Genomic DNA, 17336 nt, shown 5'->3' on the forward strand with positions numbered 1-17336 from the left:
CACCCACAACAAGCAGCACCAAGACAGCAGCTTCATCCTGAAGGTACATGGGAAGCCACGGCTCGACTACAGGAAAGACAGGCTCAGCAGAGCCGCAGTGATGCCCCGCAGCGAGGGAGCACTGCAGAGCCACGGCACTTCTGAGCAGGAAGCATCGACAGGATTATGAATACACTGCCCAGGGAAGCTCAAAAGAGGATGAAAGAGCTGAAGGCTCTGATTTGCAATTTGCACTGAAAACAGGGGGAGGAGAGTCACATACAGCAGGGTGCCAGCTTCACTTCCTCGCAAAAATCAACAAAAGGCTTAGTGGATTTTCTTTCTGCTCCCAATCTCACAATAGGCAGATACCAGACAATAACAGACAGTACTGGATATGAATATATTTTGGTTTTGATGCGTTCTTCTAAAAAGCTGTGGGATTTTTTCTCCTAAAGCAATTGCCACTTACCATGTCCATTATCAAATGGCCACAAATGAAACACCTGTCAGCTGACTGCTGGAAACCAGAATACTGCAAGGACAAAAAAGAATTGGCTTAAAATTTCACAAGGCTAGTCGAGCATAAACAACAGCATATTACGGGGTGTTATTTGCTTGGCCTTTTTTTGTACTCCTTACACAAGCTAAACTTTCCAGTGCTTTTTTCAGTATGTGAAGCAGTGGATGAGTCCCCAGAGGATATTCTATAAAGACATCAGACTTCCACTGTTCAGAGGAGTATGAGTTCCTGCAATTTTCAAGTTTTAAATTTAAGTTTAATTAAGTATCTAAGTAAATACCATAAATGCACATGCAGATAAGGCATTTACTAATAAGACTTACGTTCTTATTTGACCATGTGAATCTACACGCCAGGAACTTACTTGTGTTTATCACAAATTCATACCACAACATCTGTATATATAGGCTCAGAAAGCCAAATTCTTCCTTTGGTTACACTATTGTAGGTGTACTGGAGCTTCTCCAAGGTCAGTGGTATCGTTCCAGCTCTCTGGCAGTAAAACATTCAAGTCTGGCTCAGAGCACCTTTCTTGCTGTTATTGCTAAAATCTAACGGTACGGAACTGCTTGTCACGTCCACGACATGCACCTCAGGCACAATACACCATCTGTCTAAGGTTTCAGTCCTCTCTAAATGGTGGAAATGCAAACTGGAAAAACGAAATATTTTACGTGCATTTAACCAATCTTTCCATTTTCAGCCTGTGTTGAATATCCTGATGAGAGCAAAGAAGATTAACTCACTTCTCTCTGACAGAAATTACTTCCTCAATAAATAGGCAAATATGACTTTATCAAGTTTCAATGAAGGCTTAATCTACTAGGGCTCAAGGGCAGGGAGGTATACGGCTTTTTAGCTCCACCAGCCAAGGAGTTGCTTCATGCTCGGGTATGTTCTCAAAAAATCTGTTGAGGCCAATGGGAAGACATCCATTGAGACACCCAAGCAAAACCAGTTCATTAGAAATGGAAATTCACTCATTGAGCCGTTCGTCTCACTCCTGTCTCCACAGCATGGCCACAGAGACACACTTTGAAGGAGCCATTGCAAGAAGCTACGGCTTCAACTCCAGGCTCTGCACTGCAAAACCACGGTCCTTCACTCAGCTACTTTCAGCACAACGTGTGGGTGGCCACTATGGCTGGGGCTGGCCCTGGGTAAAGGGGGAGCAGAAAGGCCAGGCAGGATGCTGGACCAGAGTTGTGTGAAACGTGGGCAGAGCTGCCACGCAAAAAGGCTGTGTCCCTGCTGCAGAGGCTGAGACATGCCAGAACAAGGGTCAGCTGTGTGCTTACCAGGAAATCTTCTTCACAGAACACCTTGCCATTTACAAAATAAAAGGCTTTTCCTCTCAGCTTTCGGCCTGAGGAAAAAACACAGAGAGAAGAGACAGGTCAGCAGAGAGCGGGGAGAAAATGTGAGCAAAAACTGGCTGCCGAGAAGTGAACAACTACGAGGACATCTGGGCATGGCTGCTGCACAGCTAGAGAAAAGCATCCAACCCCAACAGGGGTCTTCCCAGCTTCCAGCATGACTAACCCCATCTCCTCTTCCACTGGTGGTCACTGGAGAACGCCAGTCGTTGAATCCAGACAACAGTCCCACCCCTAGGCAGGAGGAGGTAGCTTTGCAAGCCTGGACCACCTCCTGCCAGATTACAACACGAAACAACCTGACAAGAGCAAGTGAGGGTACTCTCACTCACTCTGGAAAACACCTCAGGAGAGGAGCAAGGAGAATAAAGGACATGCAGATGGTGATCCATATTTGACATCGTTCCTCAAAATGTGACCTCCCATGCTGTTCCACTAGAAGGTGTCTTCAACCTGCAGCTCCCAGATAAGCCACTGCAACACCCGACCACCCAGTCTGCCTCCAGCAGAGTGCAACGTCGGAGTGCCAAACATGCTCCTCTGTGCTCCCTACCAGCAAATTCATTACTGCATTTGCCAACAAAAATTTGAAAGCATTTTCTTACAATACATATTTTTTCAAACCAGAATGTCCTAACAGAGATAAGACGATAAAGTTTTTCCCAGAAAGGACTCTACACACGGAGAAGATTTATATTTACTGCAGCTTTTGTGTTTATGCCTCACATTCACCGTCTGTTTTCAGTTTCCCATAACTATGGCAACACATGCTCATGCTGCTGCCACTTCTTCTAAACGCCTCGCCTTCCTGCTGGAGACAAGGGATGGGTTTTGTTTGTTTATAAAAAGCTGCTCCTACCTCTTTGCAGCCAGGTTTCCCTATTCAGCCAGGGGTCTGAAATGCAGCCTAGCAGCGGAGGGGCTCTGCTTGGCCAAGGAGCCCCAAGCACGTGCCCAGAGGCACTGCCCAGGGCTGGGGGAGCAGCACCGTCTGGGCACAGCTGGAGCAGGATCTGCCGTAGGCTGGTTTCAGGGACTTGCCAGGCATCACTGGAAGGAAATCTGAACTGAGAGACCAGGTGGGGCCCAGCAGCTCCTTGCTTGATATGCACGTATAATTAAAAACAATCCTCAGCTGCTAGGTGTGTGAACCCAGACGGCACATGGGACCGGTGTGGAGCTCACCTCTCGGTGCTTTATGGCATGCCTTCGACGATTAACCGCTCTGGCTGCAAAGTATTAAGAAAAGGAAGAAGCCAAGTAAAACCACTTCAATAAATTACGAGCTTTACCGTCTCCTGCATACGCCAGAGGGCACCCTCAGGCTGGGAAACAACTCACACTGCTCCTGGGGAAATGGAGATGCTCCTGTGAAGCTCTAAAGTTTTGCCAGTGGATTGAATCCAGACCAACGTTTCACCAGTGGCCCTCAGCGCCCTGCCCAGGTTACAAGGCGGGCAGAAGACACGGTAGTATGTTTCTCAAGGAACAAGCCACGTTTGCAGGTGCAGCTGTTTCGTGCTTGAGCTGCTGGTGTTGCTCAGCCACGTGTTTACTGGGCAGCGTTGGAGACAGAAGCATGCCACTCCAACATGCTCATCGCCTCTCATTCTCCTTTAATCCTCGCTGGGAACAACCGTGTTACCCGGAGGCCAGCCCATCCTTGCACCAATGTGGATGTCGGACAGGACACGGAAAAAAACCCAACAAACCTGAAAGCGTCCACTCTGATTTCTCTCACCCACCCTGATGCTTTGCCAGGACTGCCGACACAAAAACAGGACCCAGAGCCCAATATAAAAAGTGTCTAATCTTGGACATGTTAGCTTTGTGGCCCATAACCCAGGGTGCGTATTTGTATGATAACCCCTCCTGTTTGCCTGCCTGTCCACAGGTAAGCCCGGCACGCTCACCAGCAGTCACACAGTCCCAGTTTCTGAAGAAGGGAAGGAGAGGCATGGGGATACCTGGGATTTCCAGCACCCTTGTCAACGGTGGTCCTAAGCGACTTAACAACAAGCCTAACACAGGAAGAAGTAACCCCAAAAATCTCCTGCTGATTTAAATACAGGATTGGGATACGGCACTCCTAAAAACAAAACAAAAAAAAAACCCAAAAACCATTTAACTTTGATTTTAAATTACGCCGTAGCACAGGCTCCAGTTCAGTGCAACGGGCAGGTGCCCAAGTGACTTTCCACTTGTATGCAACATCTCTCCTTAAAGATAAGCTGGCAGCGGTGAGGAGCTATGCAACGAAGAGACACTTCTTCAGACGATGGCCGGTTTGGGGGCAGCAGCCGTCACAGCAGAGGGGATGACATTTGGATCACTGCCATCACGTCATTCTTCTACGGTGACAAAAACAGCATTTACCGGCCATTCTGCACCCAGTATATTTTTAACCCTGTGACATCAGCAGGTCAAGATTGATGGCAACAGGCCTTCAGAGAAGGTGCCACAGCCAGTGCGCTGTGCCTGGGCTTCTGCTGCAAGCTCATTCAGCAGAGGGATAAACCCCTTTATAAAGGATTTATAATTCGGCTGTTGGTGTTACCTGGGCCCATGAAGATAAGGTGCTGACACCAAGAGCACTTCAAGGGAAAGGAGGGAATGGTTTAATTACTTTCTATAGGGAAGACGTGATCATTTTTACTATTTTTAGCACCTCTCCACAACTCTCTAAGCCCCTGGCAAAAGTGTAAATGGAAATTTGCCAAAAAAGCACCCTTGCAGCTGCCGCAGGAGCGGTGCATGCAAACAGAGCCAGTTTCCTCCTCTGCCGCTCTCAGCCTCTCCCTGCCCACATCGGAACGGACTTCTCCACCACCACCTCTTTGAGGTGAGGAAGCATCTCCTCATCGTATACACAGGAAAGCAATATGCAGGAAAAGCTCACTTCCCCAGTCTGTGCTGGGGACCATCCCGGTGGAGCTGGAAAATGCACATTCTGGCTGCAGCCACAACAGTAAAACAAACCTTGCTGGGACTGCCCCACAGCACAGAGCAGGGCGGCAGCGGCTTCAGTCCCTGTGCTGAGCTCCCTGCCACGGGACAGAGAATTAAGACAGACATTAAACAAGTCCCTCTCAAAAGCGATACTTCTGACTGTGTGCCTGCAGAGGCTGGCACAGGTTTCACCTGAACACAGAGATGCTGTCGTGATTTCACCGAATGGAAGGACTGAGAACTTAAAAAGCATATAGGGAATCACATATTGATCACCGCCTACTTTAAATATGCATCATAATGACTACAGAGATGATATCCTTTGATAAACCCAGGAATCAATTGCCACTAATCAAACCACTTTCAGAATCAATTGCTCTAATACATGTCTTAAGCTGCTGGCTCCTGATCATATTTCACTTTCACTTCACCCTGAATTTAGCTACTCTCACCTGAAAAAATTCAGACTGTTAAAAATCTTTGGCATTTCAACCTTACCATCTTCATTCATTGTTACAAGATTTCTTGTTCCTCTTCCTGACAGGAGCTTTGAGCCTCCTGCTTTTATGTACTGCTGATTCCTAACATGTCTGATTAATCTGTTTAGCTATGGGACCTTCAGGATGACCTCGAGGTCATTTAAGCACCGATCTCAGAATATTTCAAGCTTAGTCACTAGTGCCTTTGCGCTAAAATAAACACACTTTGCTTAGCAGCTGATAATAGGCATACCACCAGGCTGCACTCCCAGGATGCTGGTGCTTTTGTCCATCATTTCCTCAAACGACAGCTCTTTCCTTTAGAAGCGGCATCATTTGTTTGCTGGGGAGCCGGACCCAACTTTCTCTTTTGAAGTTGCTTTTCCATTATTTCTTAAAAGCACAATGAGATTACAAACACCACGTTCAAAGATAAGAGATTGCTCTTGATGAATGTAATGGTACAGGGCCATGTCCAGATCCCAGGGCCCTATGGAATGCATGGCCAGGACCCTCGCATCGCTGAGGAGGCAGCGTGGACCTCACTTATCACTTATCTAAGCACCATGGAACCCCCTGCGGTATCTGCACAGCAGATGGGCGAGAATCACTGCAGACTGGTAGCTGCTCCTGGGTCCCTTTCATACTGACAACCCTGAGCCTCTGTCATTACAAAAATCAGCCCTTAGAGCGCCACAGCTGTAAGATAAATTTGGCTGCTGGATGCAGCACGGAGTCTGACACAGAAGCGTCAGTATTTCCAATTCGCTCTTGAACCAGGGCTGCATGAAAGGGTCACTTAGGTGCCTGCACATCCTCCAAATCCAGTAAACTCAGACTGGGATCAACCAGCAGACACCGCAGGTCAGATCAAAGCCTTGGTGAAACTGTGGGCAGGAGGACAGGATGCCTGTTAAAAAAACCTGCGCTAAGACACAGTTGCTCCAGTACCATTAAGATGCTCAGTCTCTCTCTCAACTATACCAGCTGTATTGTAAAAAATGTCCTCTGCGCTCTCACCTCACATTTGAGGTGGTAAAAAGAAAAAAAAAAAAACTCAGAAAATGATCTGATGCCTGAAAGCGAAAAGCATGCTCTGGCACATGTAAGAAAAAGTCAGCCGCCTCTAACGGCAAAGCAACCACAGGTGAAGTCAGAAATGGCTCCTCAGAGAGAAACATTGCAAAACCATGGTCAGCCACACAACCAAGCAACACCTCTCCCTTGCTGATAGCAAACTGCTGCAGGAAAATACTCAAATGTTTTTCTTTTTAGGGAAAACCCCTAGAAGCTTCGAAATTCAGAGGTAAGATAAAGCTACCCTGGGACAAAGCAGCACTATGATCCAGGGAGTCCCTGCTCAGGTACCAGTTTCCAACCCTGTGCCCAGCCACTCTGCATCGCTCCGGGCGTCGCCGCCCTGTTCCCTAAAATGCACCAAAACCAGGCAGCAGTTGGAACTGGCTTCCCACCCCATCACCCACCAACTGTCATCAAAACACGCAGAGGCTCAGAGGAGGAAGGAGGGGGAGGCAATCTCTGTGTCCTTGGTGACTGTAACCCTGCATCAAAATTATATGAGAGCACAATTTTTAAATTTCTCTCGGTATGGAAGAGGCCTCAGTGCTTACTGAGCCACTACTCAGAAAATTACTCATAGGTACCATTAAAATATTACAAGAAACCCCCTAAAATCTTTACAGCACAATTAATCCTATGTCTGTTCTTAACAAAAACCAGTACTCCAAAGATGACATTATAAGATAAAAAGACCAGAAAGACTGGAAACATATTCCATTAAAGGTTTCAACCCTTTTTCTCACATTTTCCTAACGATTTCACTTTCAGCCAGCACTAAAACACACGCAGGCGACTAGGCAACTCAGTCCACTAGGACACTGATAAAACCCTGACTGCATCTCCCGTGTGCGAGCTGAACACTCGCACCTTTCCAGCGGGGTATCTACTGAGGATACCTCGACCATAGCAAAGCCCCTTTAGCTCAGACTCCAAAGCACTACCGTCCCAAAATCTGACCAGGAGAGGAACAAGTACTTACTGTCATCCTACCGTGAAAACTGCCCTGGCATTTCTCACCTACGGCAAGTACTTTGTGTGCCAAACAGCAAGGATTTCTCACCAGCGAGCTGAGAGACTGAAGACAAAAAGTCAGTGAGAGCAAAGCAGCAATTTAGACTGGGGTGGAAACACGCACTGATACCTTGCCTGTCTCCCAAACTGTTGGTGAAGCCAGGCACAGCTGAATCTTTTCTGAGATTACTTTTGCTAAAAAAAACCAAAACAAAACATATATTGTTTACCACGTGGACTCTTGCACGATAATTTTATTAAAGGGATGCTGAGGAAGGATTACCAGCAGTACTTTGCACTCTCTGTTTTGAAGATCTGCACATTTCACACGTGTGTCAATCAGTATAGTGGTTTTATATCCAATTGCAAGCAGTAAATCCTGGTAGTTTCTGCATCTGAAGATAATCATACACATACACGTGCTGCGGGGAAATTAACTCGGCAAGGCTGTCTGTCCTGTTACCTGGGATTAAGTCACACTCGCAGAAGGTGATTTTCTACTCGTAGAGTTATTTAGCGATACCAATAGAAACCACGGTCTTGTTGTTCCAGGGGTTATAGACCAATATGGGGCATGCTTATTCAACACAAACATCCCCAAAGACACCAAGAGCTGCATCGCTCTAAGTAGCCATGCTTTATAACCACTGCAGCAAGGTTAATTAGCCCAAGCAGAGGGCTGCACTCGCAGACACACTGCTTCGATACCTTCGCTTCCTCGTTTAGTGAATGACCCTTGATACCTCTAAACAGAACTACATTGTGAAATATTAAAAAAACCTGCATATATATCCCCAGAGGGTGGCAAGAGACTGCCAGCTCATGTTATTTCAAACTCTGGCACTGGAACACCAGCCTGTTACCCTTACACAGACATCAACATTAATCTGACCTTACAATAAAAAAAAGAAAAAGAAAGTAATGCAGTAATGTTGACATGCCAAAGGTCGAATTCTGTAATCTGGCAAACATACAAGGTTGCCCACCTCTTTGTAATAGTCTTGGACCTTCTGCTGCAGTTCAACATTGAACGCTCCTTCAAAACACCTTGCAATCAGTTCTTTTTCTTTCTGACTTCCTTCCTCGCCTACCGATTTCCTTCACAGTCATCTCTGACGCTTCCCTTGCACTTTTTTAGCTTTCAGATTTCCTCTGAGGACCAAGTGGCTCAAGTACAAGACCCTTACGCTCTGAATTACACTGCCAGCAGAACTAAAAACGTCTGTTTTCCAGGCCATCTGCAGCAGTCAGATATAAGCCTGGCTGAATTCTAGAGAAAACACTAAAACACCACAATAGGTTAGAGCAATACTGTCTAGTTAAATCTATTTCATTTATAAGGTCTCCTTACTACCTACACAATAAATGTCAACATCTGAAAACACCTGCATTTTTTGTGGTCTGAGGAGGTATAAACGGATGATTTAACTTAAATGGTTAATGTGTAACAAACCATTCGATAACTACAACTGTTTGTGCCACAAGCTGGGGAAAAAAAAAAAACAAAAACAAGACGGAAACAGACACCTTGAGCTTGCAGGAAATAGCCATATGGGTTTTGAGAACTTTTTTTTTTTAACCTACTTTCACGGCCCTCCTTTAAAGCAAATATAATTTATTACTAATCCCGCAGAAAGAGCCCAAAGTTTTTTCCTCTCCCTCTCGGCAAAAAAGCTGCCTTGTTTGTCTCTCTGCCCTGTAACAAACAAGAAGATAAATGAGACATTTATGCCAAAGCAATCATTCTAAATCTGTTGTTTTGACCTCTAAGCCAAATTTTCTGCATTGCATGCCAGTGGCTCAGATAAAACAGTACTTTTTTTTTCCTGACAACTGAATCCTGCAACGTATGCGTAGCTCTGCTCATCAAATTGCTCTGTCATTTATCTCCGAACATATGTGTATTAGGAAACAGAGGGAGTAGGAAATTTGGGACCATGACGTATCAACCCCTCTCCCCTCCTTAGACCCTCTCTGTTTTCTGTATCTGGGAAACTAACGCACATTTGGACACAAATCCAACTACGAGCAAAATTAGAAATCCTCGCTAAAATGAAAACAGCAGGACAGCAGATATAAATATCTGGAGGACAATATGCTTTACCTTAATAGGTAATTTTGTATATTTTATTTATTGGAGCAGAGCTATTCATCGTTCCACCAGAGCAGAAATTTTAGGATTGAAATCACGAGCAACCTGGACTTCTCAAAGACAAGATTGTTCTGGATGGTGTCCAAGATGAACTCCTCTTGACCTTAAAAGCACTACTTACTTTTCAGCTGGAAACCAGAGTTTCCACACAGGCTGCTCAAGACTGCTTTGCAGCTAGACAGACAACACCGGCCGGACAGATATTTCTTTTTCTGGCAGATAAAATGTTCTCATCATATTTACCGCAGTGACACAGATGACAGCAAAGCCTCAGAGAGGCACGCACTCTCTCTGGGTAACGACAGGGCTGCGTGCCCTTCATTCAGCTCGTGGCTGATGGTCCGGGGGACTGGGAAATCACCTCAGTTTTCAAAAGTGGGGATTCCCCTCGGGTACATTTCCTCCCGGAGCACAGGGTAGGACAGCATGTAGCACCCCGGGCATTGGTTAAGCAGCTGCAGAGCAAAGAGGTTTGATGAATCAGAAAATCAGTGCAGCTATGCCTTTACAAGCCTGGTAAGGCAGGCGGCAAAGCACGCTGCTGGAGGGGGAAATACAAACGCCCTCCCTCCGCCTCCCAAGCCCCTGGAGCAAACAACTCCTGCATGAAGGGCCCTGCAGACCACAGCGTTGGCGCAGGAAACCAACCCCTGAGCTGGAGGGTTTCTTGTGAGCCTTGCCACTCATAGAGGTATGCGCACGTGAGGGAAACACCACTGCTGCGGAGGCCTCCCTCCGGCACCACTCTCCTTTGAGTATCAGAAGTCCCACCCCACCACACACCCTCCTCTCCATCCATTCGTGTCAGCCACCACTGCGTCCAGCTCCCATTTTAGTACGGCTGCTGCCCCGGTGGGAAGGACTTGAGCTTTCAGCAGTAACTACTCTCCTGCACGCAACAAGCCAAAACAGGCTCTCACTTACACTCCTGTGACTTCCATTCCCCTTTTTTATCTCATATGGAAATACAGTATTTTCTACCCAGAGAAATATTGTTATTACTCCCCTCCTTTTCTTTTTTTTTCTAACTAGCTTTTTTTTAAACTTTCCATTTTAAACCCTTTACTCCAGCACATCTCCAAAGAGATTCCTCAGTTACAGCCTAGGTAAGAGAGAAAATGGGCTTCACTTTGCTAAACTTAGGGTTTTTTTCCATCTTTCTAGTCTCACCTGACACCCAGATGTTTCTGTCTTGGGTTGGAATCCTTTGGAGAGGGATGCCTTTTAGAAAAAGCAACAAATAGCTACTCTTTCAGTCCTCACTAACACACCTCATTAGAAATGGGATTGAGCTATTTTTTAACTAAACACAAACATAAACAGAAGGAGCCACTGATACCTCTGCAACCACAGGTATCTCCCTAGAACTGGTCTTCAAATAAAGATGGTAAAATTCACTCTAAAAGGAGGATTAGAAGTGTTTCCTTCTGAAGCACCAGTTGCACAGTAGTAATTTTAGAAATTTAAGACAGCTCGAACCTGCTCCTATTTTTAACAGGAGCTTTGTGTGCAAGGGCAGTTTGGAGGCCGCCCGGCCGCAGAGGGCGAAAGGTCCCTGAAGCAAAGCCTCAGCTGCAGCCAGGAATCTTCTCCACAGGAGATTTCGAATTAATTTATAAGGGAGGACAAAAGAGTGAGCTGCTGGCTTCTGAGCTTTTAGGAAACTGCCACCACAGGCAACTACCACTTTTTATTGTCAGTTTTCCTGTCTTCAAGTGCTCTACCGAAAACATAGGTGAGGCAAGTCAGTTGGTGCTGGACAGCTGGGAAATGAGCAGAGTTCAAGGTTCAGCTATAATTAAAAAGCACACACATCTTTCTATATTTATTCCCACTTTCCAGCTCCAAATACAACACATGCAGTCCTGATGAGTTTACAATTCTAAATACAATGCAGGAGAAAAACCCTAAGGCTCATCTGGGAAAACCAAACTGATATATACAAAAGCACTAAAAGGATTATTATTATTTTCACTGCCACCACATACACAGCTACATTTTTAAAAACACACTACTAGTCCTAGGATTAAACTTAACAAAATATAAACACCACTGTCTTACAAACACAGCCGCAATTTGAAATCAAACGGCCTATTCCTCACCCCAGCTCCATCATGGACCTCCTTGAAAAGCTGCTCAGGAGGACCCATACACTGCAGCATGCTCTACGCTCCAGCAAGCTTCACGCGTGGGTCTGACAAGCAGCAGGGAGCTCAGCGGGGCCAGCTGAGCTATTTACCCCACTTCTTGAGCAGATTTCACAGGGCTTGCCATTGCTGCTCCCAGTCTGATTGATACCTCTGGCACAATAACCAGCTCCCTCCCTGCAATAACCAGAAAGCAAGACAGCAGAGACATGCTCCTTGTCTCAGGGCATGGCACGGCGTGGCTCCATTTGTCCAGAGAAAGAACAAGCAAGATGTGTAACCTGGGTCATTCATGCACTTAGATGCTTTGCATGGAGATCCCTCAGAAGGGCAGAACGATTACAGCAAGCAAAGGCAAAGCACGCAGTGAAAACATGGTGGCTGGACCAGCTGTGCAGCAGCTCCACCTGAAAAGGCGTCTCCCGTGCTCGCAGACCCCGCTGACAATACTCGTACCCTACCTGCACCCTCAGCACGGCGCTGACTGGGCAGCTCTCCCTGGGGTCCACAGACTGAAAGCCCAGAATGGCTGTAAAGTCTGACACGACAAACAAAAAACCCCTAAATGCCAGATAAGGCACTGCCACTTTGAAAGAATACTCTTACAAGTAAATAAAAATACATAGCTGCAATGGAGAAGCAGAGGAATGAAAACAACGGTCCCCCATACCAGGAGGCAGACGGTTGGCACAATCCAAAGTATCTTTTCTACATGCCTTGCAAGAATCTGGTCAAAAACAAACAGCAACCACCACCATCAAGACGTACAGCTGCAGCAGACTCCAGCTGGCAGATAATTCAATAACCACCTCCTTTTTTTTTTTCCCACTTTAAACCAGAAAAACGTTAAGTTTGAAGAGTCTGCCCCAGGGCCCTCCTGCTCCAGTGGCACCGGCGGCAGGCTGGGCAGGGGGTACTCACTGCAGGCTCCGCAGGTGAAGCAGCCGTCGTGGTAGAGGTTGCCCATGGCCTGGCAAGCCTGGTTTGCTCCATACACCCCCTTGCTACATTTCACGCATGTGCCTGGAAGAGAGAGAGAGGGAGACAGAGGTCAGAAGTGGGACCTGGCAGGGTGGCTGGGACCACTGGCTGGGTGACCACAGCTGTAATTCAGCATGGTGGCTCGGCAGCTTAGGACCAAGCGACTCATGGTAGCCACAAGACGTAGGTGACATTGACATCACCCACCCTGAGAAATGCTGTTAACAGTGGTCACGGTGATCATCAAACCTTCACGGTGAAAGCCTTTTGCAAAAAAGTAAACTAGACAACAACAGCCCTGTTTGTCTACAGCAACATTTCCTTCCTTCACCTATTCATTCCCACAAACTTTACATACATTTAAAACCACAAAATGACCCTCCCAAAGGCCTGCATGGGAGTAAGTGGTGCTCAGGGCTGTTCATAGACCAATAGTTTCTGCTAGTTATTGCACAAAATAAGCTTGTTGGTAGCAACCAATGTGAGGAAAACATATCTCTTCACTTAGCCCCTTTAAATCTTCATCAATTTCAGACCTCGCTCACTTCTGCTGAAAGCCCTAAGGATTTTCCACCAAAACAGAGCTGGACTGACTACCTGACACCCACCTCTCTTCCCTCTGTCAGTCACATCTGAACAGATAGACCCAATGTAGATGCTACCTACAGACCATGTATCCTGCCCAGATGTTCTTCTCGCCTCTTGTAGGACAAGACAAGAAAGAAGTCAATTTTAAGGAGAGGATACCTGTGGTGGAGGCACCACCAGCTGAGAGGGGCTGACTCTCAGGTGGCCCGTGGGGTGAAGGAGAGCCAGGGCCAGCACACATGGTCAACTTCTGGCTATAAGCTGTCCCATGTGCAAGTCCAAGCTGCTCCACACTCAGGCTTTCCTGCCACCACCATCACCTAAAGACACGGGTCAGCTCTGGAGCTCCAGAGGAGGCAGAAGACGACTACGCTCAGCAGTTCAGCTCAGTCCCTTGCCAGCACAGCCAAGCACACTTCCACCAGCACCCACCCTGATGTGGACACCAACTCGAAACCCAAACCAGCCAGACAGCGTAGGGTGAGGATTTCCACCTCATGAGAAAGCCGCTGGTACCCTCCAGGCACAGATCTGCCTGATCAGGGCTGGGAATGGCAGCAATGGGGCAGATACATGGTGGTGGTGGTGGGGAGGGACCACAGAGAGAAGAGTCAGCACTGCAGGTTCACAAATGGTGTTGTGTGTTCACCTAGGGCCTCTCAAATTTCACCCCATTTCCACATATGACTATTTTGATAACTGAGTAAGAAGTGACAACTGAGTTTCACACCCTTGACGGCATCTGCTAGCAGGACCTGCTCTCTCCATCTTGCAGGGAGAAACACAGTGAGGGTGCCCAAAACCACTATTAGTCACTGGGGAGATAAAGTTCTTGTCCAAGGAAAATGACACATCAAGCCAGTTTACTTACTTCAGGCATTACCCTGTGACTGTGACAGACCGGTTTTAAAGCAGCATCACCCTTAACTACCACTAAATGAGCAACTTTAATCCGTGTTTAAACAAAGAAATATGGATCTACCCAGGAAGAGCAGCGTGAAGGATAAAAAGAAGATGTGCTTCTGTCTCTGGTCTGTGACGACCCTTCGGATGTGACTTCACCACCAGGTCTCTCCTTCCACGGCTGCTCCGTCCCATTCACTCTGACTCTTAAAATCCCTGGGGCAGGGACTGTCAGTCACATCTCACTCCCACTGGCCCAAGAAGGATGGCATCATCTTACTGGAGATCCTTAGTCATGATGCGCTTAACAAAACTTCACTTCTTTCAGGGCCCCACAAGCTCTGGAGTAATTGGAAAGGTCTGGTGAAAGTTAGGAAGAAACCCAACGTACTTACAACAGCGCTGAAAAGTAACTCCCAACTCCGGCAGCAGCATGCTGGCAGTCCCAGGGTGTTAACAATTGATTCCCGCAGCCGAGAGCTGCAGGAATATATCTATAGCATATAGCCACCAGTTTTGTCACTAGAGATAAAAACACTGAGGAGCCCTTTGCACGAGCGCACACAGTGCTGCTGAAAAGCAGATACTCCGTTTTCCCAGAGCAGACCTTGCTCTCTGTGCTGCAGCTGCCCGAGTGCATTCAACCAGCACGCCGAAAGCCGACCTAGCGCTGCTCCAAGCCCCACTGCGCTCAGAGCCAGAGTCCAAACTGACACAAATCTGGAAAGAAGACTGCAGAGAATAATTAGTTACTCTGTTTTGTCCAAATCCGACCTGAACTGCAATGCTAGCTTGGCTGCAGGCCCATCCCAGCATGCAGACTGGCACCAAGTTAGCAAAACTTGCTGGTTCTTTTCAAACCAAACAGATTTATCTCAGTTATTTATTGAAAGAAACATTTTAAGAAAGTAAAAGATAAATCATGCAGGCACTACAAAAAAAAAAAAGAAGAAAAAAAAAAGACAAGACAAAGATAAGAAAATTTGGCTTTCCAAATGGATGTGTTCTCCAGGAACATGTGTTCAGCGGCAGCCTGAGATGCTTTGCAATGAGCTGACACACGAGCTAACAGTTACCTCGCAGAATTCCCTCTCAACTCCAGCGATGTCGAGTGGAAAGTTTTAAGAACAGGAAACCTGCTGATTTTGCAGCTCACAGCCTTCTTTCCACGACACTCACCAGGCTCTCCACAGAACCCATGTATTTATTGCACTGCAAGTGCTGCATTTTTCCCTTCTCCATGCCAACGAGCAGCTGCTCCAGAAAAAAAAAAAAAATCACCAGCGTGCTCCAATTTCCTCCCATCCAGAAAGCAGCCGAGTGGCGCTGAATATGGATGAGCAGCAACAAGAAGCAGGAGGCAGAAGGCACAGCAGCTGTGTGCAGGCGCAGAGCACGGTAAAGATGCTGGCAGGCACTGAAAGCCACTATAAAACACCCTAAAACAAATCCCAAATTGCCTCTCCTGTCCACCCCATTTAAATTTCAAAGCGTAGGCGCTGCCCATGTTGTCCCCAACCGGACAGAAGCCCAGCTGGATCCTGCAGGAGCTGTCCGGTTCCCGCATCCTTCCCCAAACCCTCCTCCACCTCCCACCCATTGACCACCGCCCACCATCCTTCCCCCTTGCTTCATCCCTTCTTTCACCCCCTGCTTAACCCTTTTATCAACTTCTTTAAATATTCAGGCCCTTAAAACATGGAAAATGAAGTCACGGAACGAAAGGGCTTTTAAAAGAAATTGGCAATGTTGTCTGTAAAAACAATAATGTGCTAAATTACCCAACTATGTAATAACCAGCCGTGCTATAAATATTTAGAGATGCCCTGTGGCAAGGCTAACAGTTGAAAAATGGCATGATGGCAAATCGGTGCATAGTTTATGTTTTCACTTGCATCTGCTAAATTGTACTTGAAAGCCAATTAAACCTCAGTAGCAACTGAAATTATTCTAGAAATAAGCCTTTACTTCTCCCAGATGTAATATTCTGAATATTTTAAGCCACATACTTCAGCCTTCATCTCTGACTCTCAGCCCCCCTGGTCTGAAAGGGGATAAAAAGGTGATTTTTTTTTAACGGATTTTTTCCTTTTTGCTCACTTCCTGCTGCCACAACGATCCTGTTCTTTCAGCTCAGGCTGAGCAAGGAAAAAGCAATACCTGTTGCTGAGCTGAGCTTGGCAACACGTGTACAAAGCCAGCCTGACGGAAGGCAGCGCAGCACAGGCGACATCCAACCCCATCCGGCCACAAAACGGGCTCTGCGCCCTGCTCCACGCCAGCTCCGATGACTTGCTTCCCAAAACAGTGCTGAGCGTGCTTTCTGCTAGCCAGGGTGTAGAGCTAAAATATCAGCAGCATCGGTCCAGCCCCACATGCCGCTGACACTAGTCAGCAGCTCTGGGTAATTTTCTTGGCATAGAGCAGCTTTTAGCAAAAACTTCTGTCCTCAGCTCGAAGTCGGGGGATCCCGAGTAGCCACGGCTCAAGATGCCTGATTCCCGCACCCGGTTACTTTGCCACACGTAACGAGCACTTATGCAGGCGCGGATCTGAGCAGATAGCCCCTCTGAAACTACGGCTTTTAACCTCAGACGATGTTACTAAGGCATTACAAAAAAGGAGAAAAGGAAAGGTTTCTCTTTTGCCATCAGGATGACAAGCCCAAAGCACCGCCCATGCGCAGCGCCGGTAAATTCACGCTTGAGCGTGCTGGCAGAATGGCAGCCAGATTTGGAAAGGGATGGAAATTGCTGATTTCGGCTCGATTTCTGCCGGCAGGGCAGCGTGGCCCTGGACAACAAAGGAAACTCTGTTCCCTTTCGCATCATGCGGCAAGCAACCGCCTGCGCTGCAGCTGAGCGCCTGAACAAAGGGACCTTTGGGGCCGAGCTGGGACCGAAAACTTGCCCCATAAGCCACATCCCGGCACTCGCCGTACTCCATCTCGGCACTGCAAACCAAAAGGAGGGCGACCACTGGGAACAGCCTCGGATCACGAGACCAGACGGGTCTGATCCAGACCTGAAGGGCTGTCAGAAATGAAAGCAAACCTGGCACCCAGTCTGAAATTACAGTCCTACCCTCAAAGTTCAACAAGTGCATTTCTATTTACCGCTGTACTCGAAGCCTTTAGAGATGGTTTTTCCTCTAAGTGTTGCTATTTCA

General features: G+C 47.1%; 1 protein-coding gene across 1 annotated transcript in view; it reads right to left on the reverse strand.

The window, feature by feature from the left end:
- The window catches only part of LIMD1 (LIM domain containing 1), a 34724-nt gene that overhangs the window by 10263 nt on the left and 7125 nt on the right, over nt 1-17336 (reverse strand). Inside the window, exons 2-4 of the mRNA XM_010116333.2 lie at nt 12618-12719; nt 1801-1868; nt 452-514 (exon numbers count right to left, since the gene is read on the reverse strand). Coding sequence (XP_010114635.2) covers nt 452-514; nt 1801-1868; nt 12618-12719 — 233 coding nt within the window. The remainder of the gene's footprint in view (nt 1-451; nt 515-1800; nt 1869-12617; nt 12720-17336) is intronic.

This window comes from Chlamydotis macqueenii, chromosome 2 (assembly GCF_036417535.1).
Source record: "Chlamydotis macqueenii isolate bChlMac1 chromosome 2, bChlMac1.mat, whole genome shotgun sequence".
Lineage (NCBI taxonomy): Eukaryota > Metazoa > Chordata > Aves > Otidiformes > Otididae > Chlamydotis > Chlamydotis macqueenii.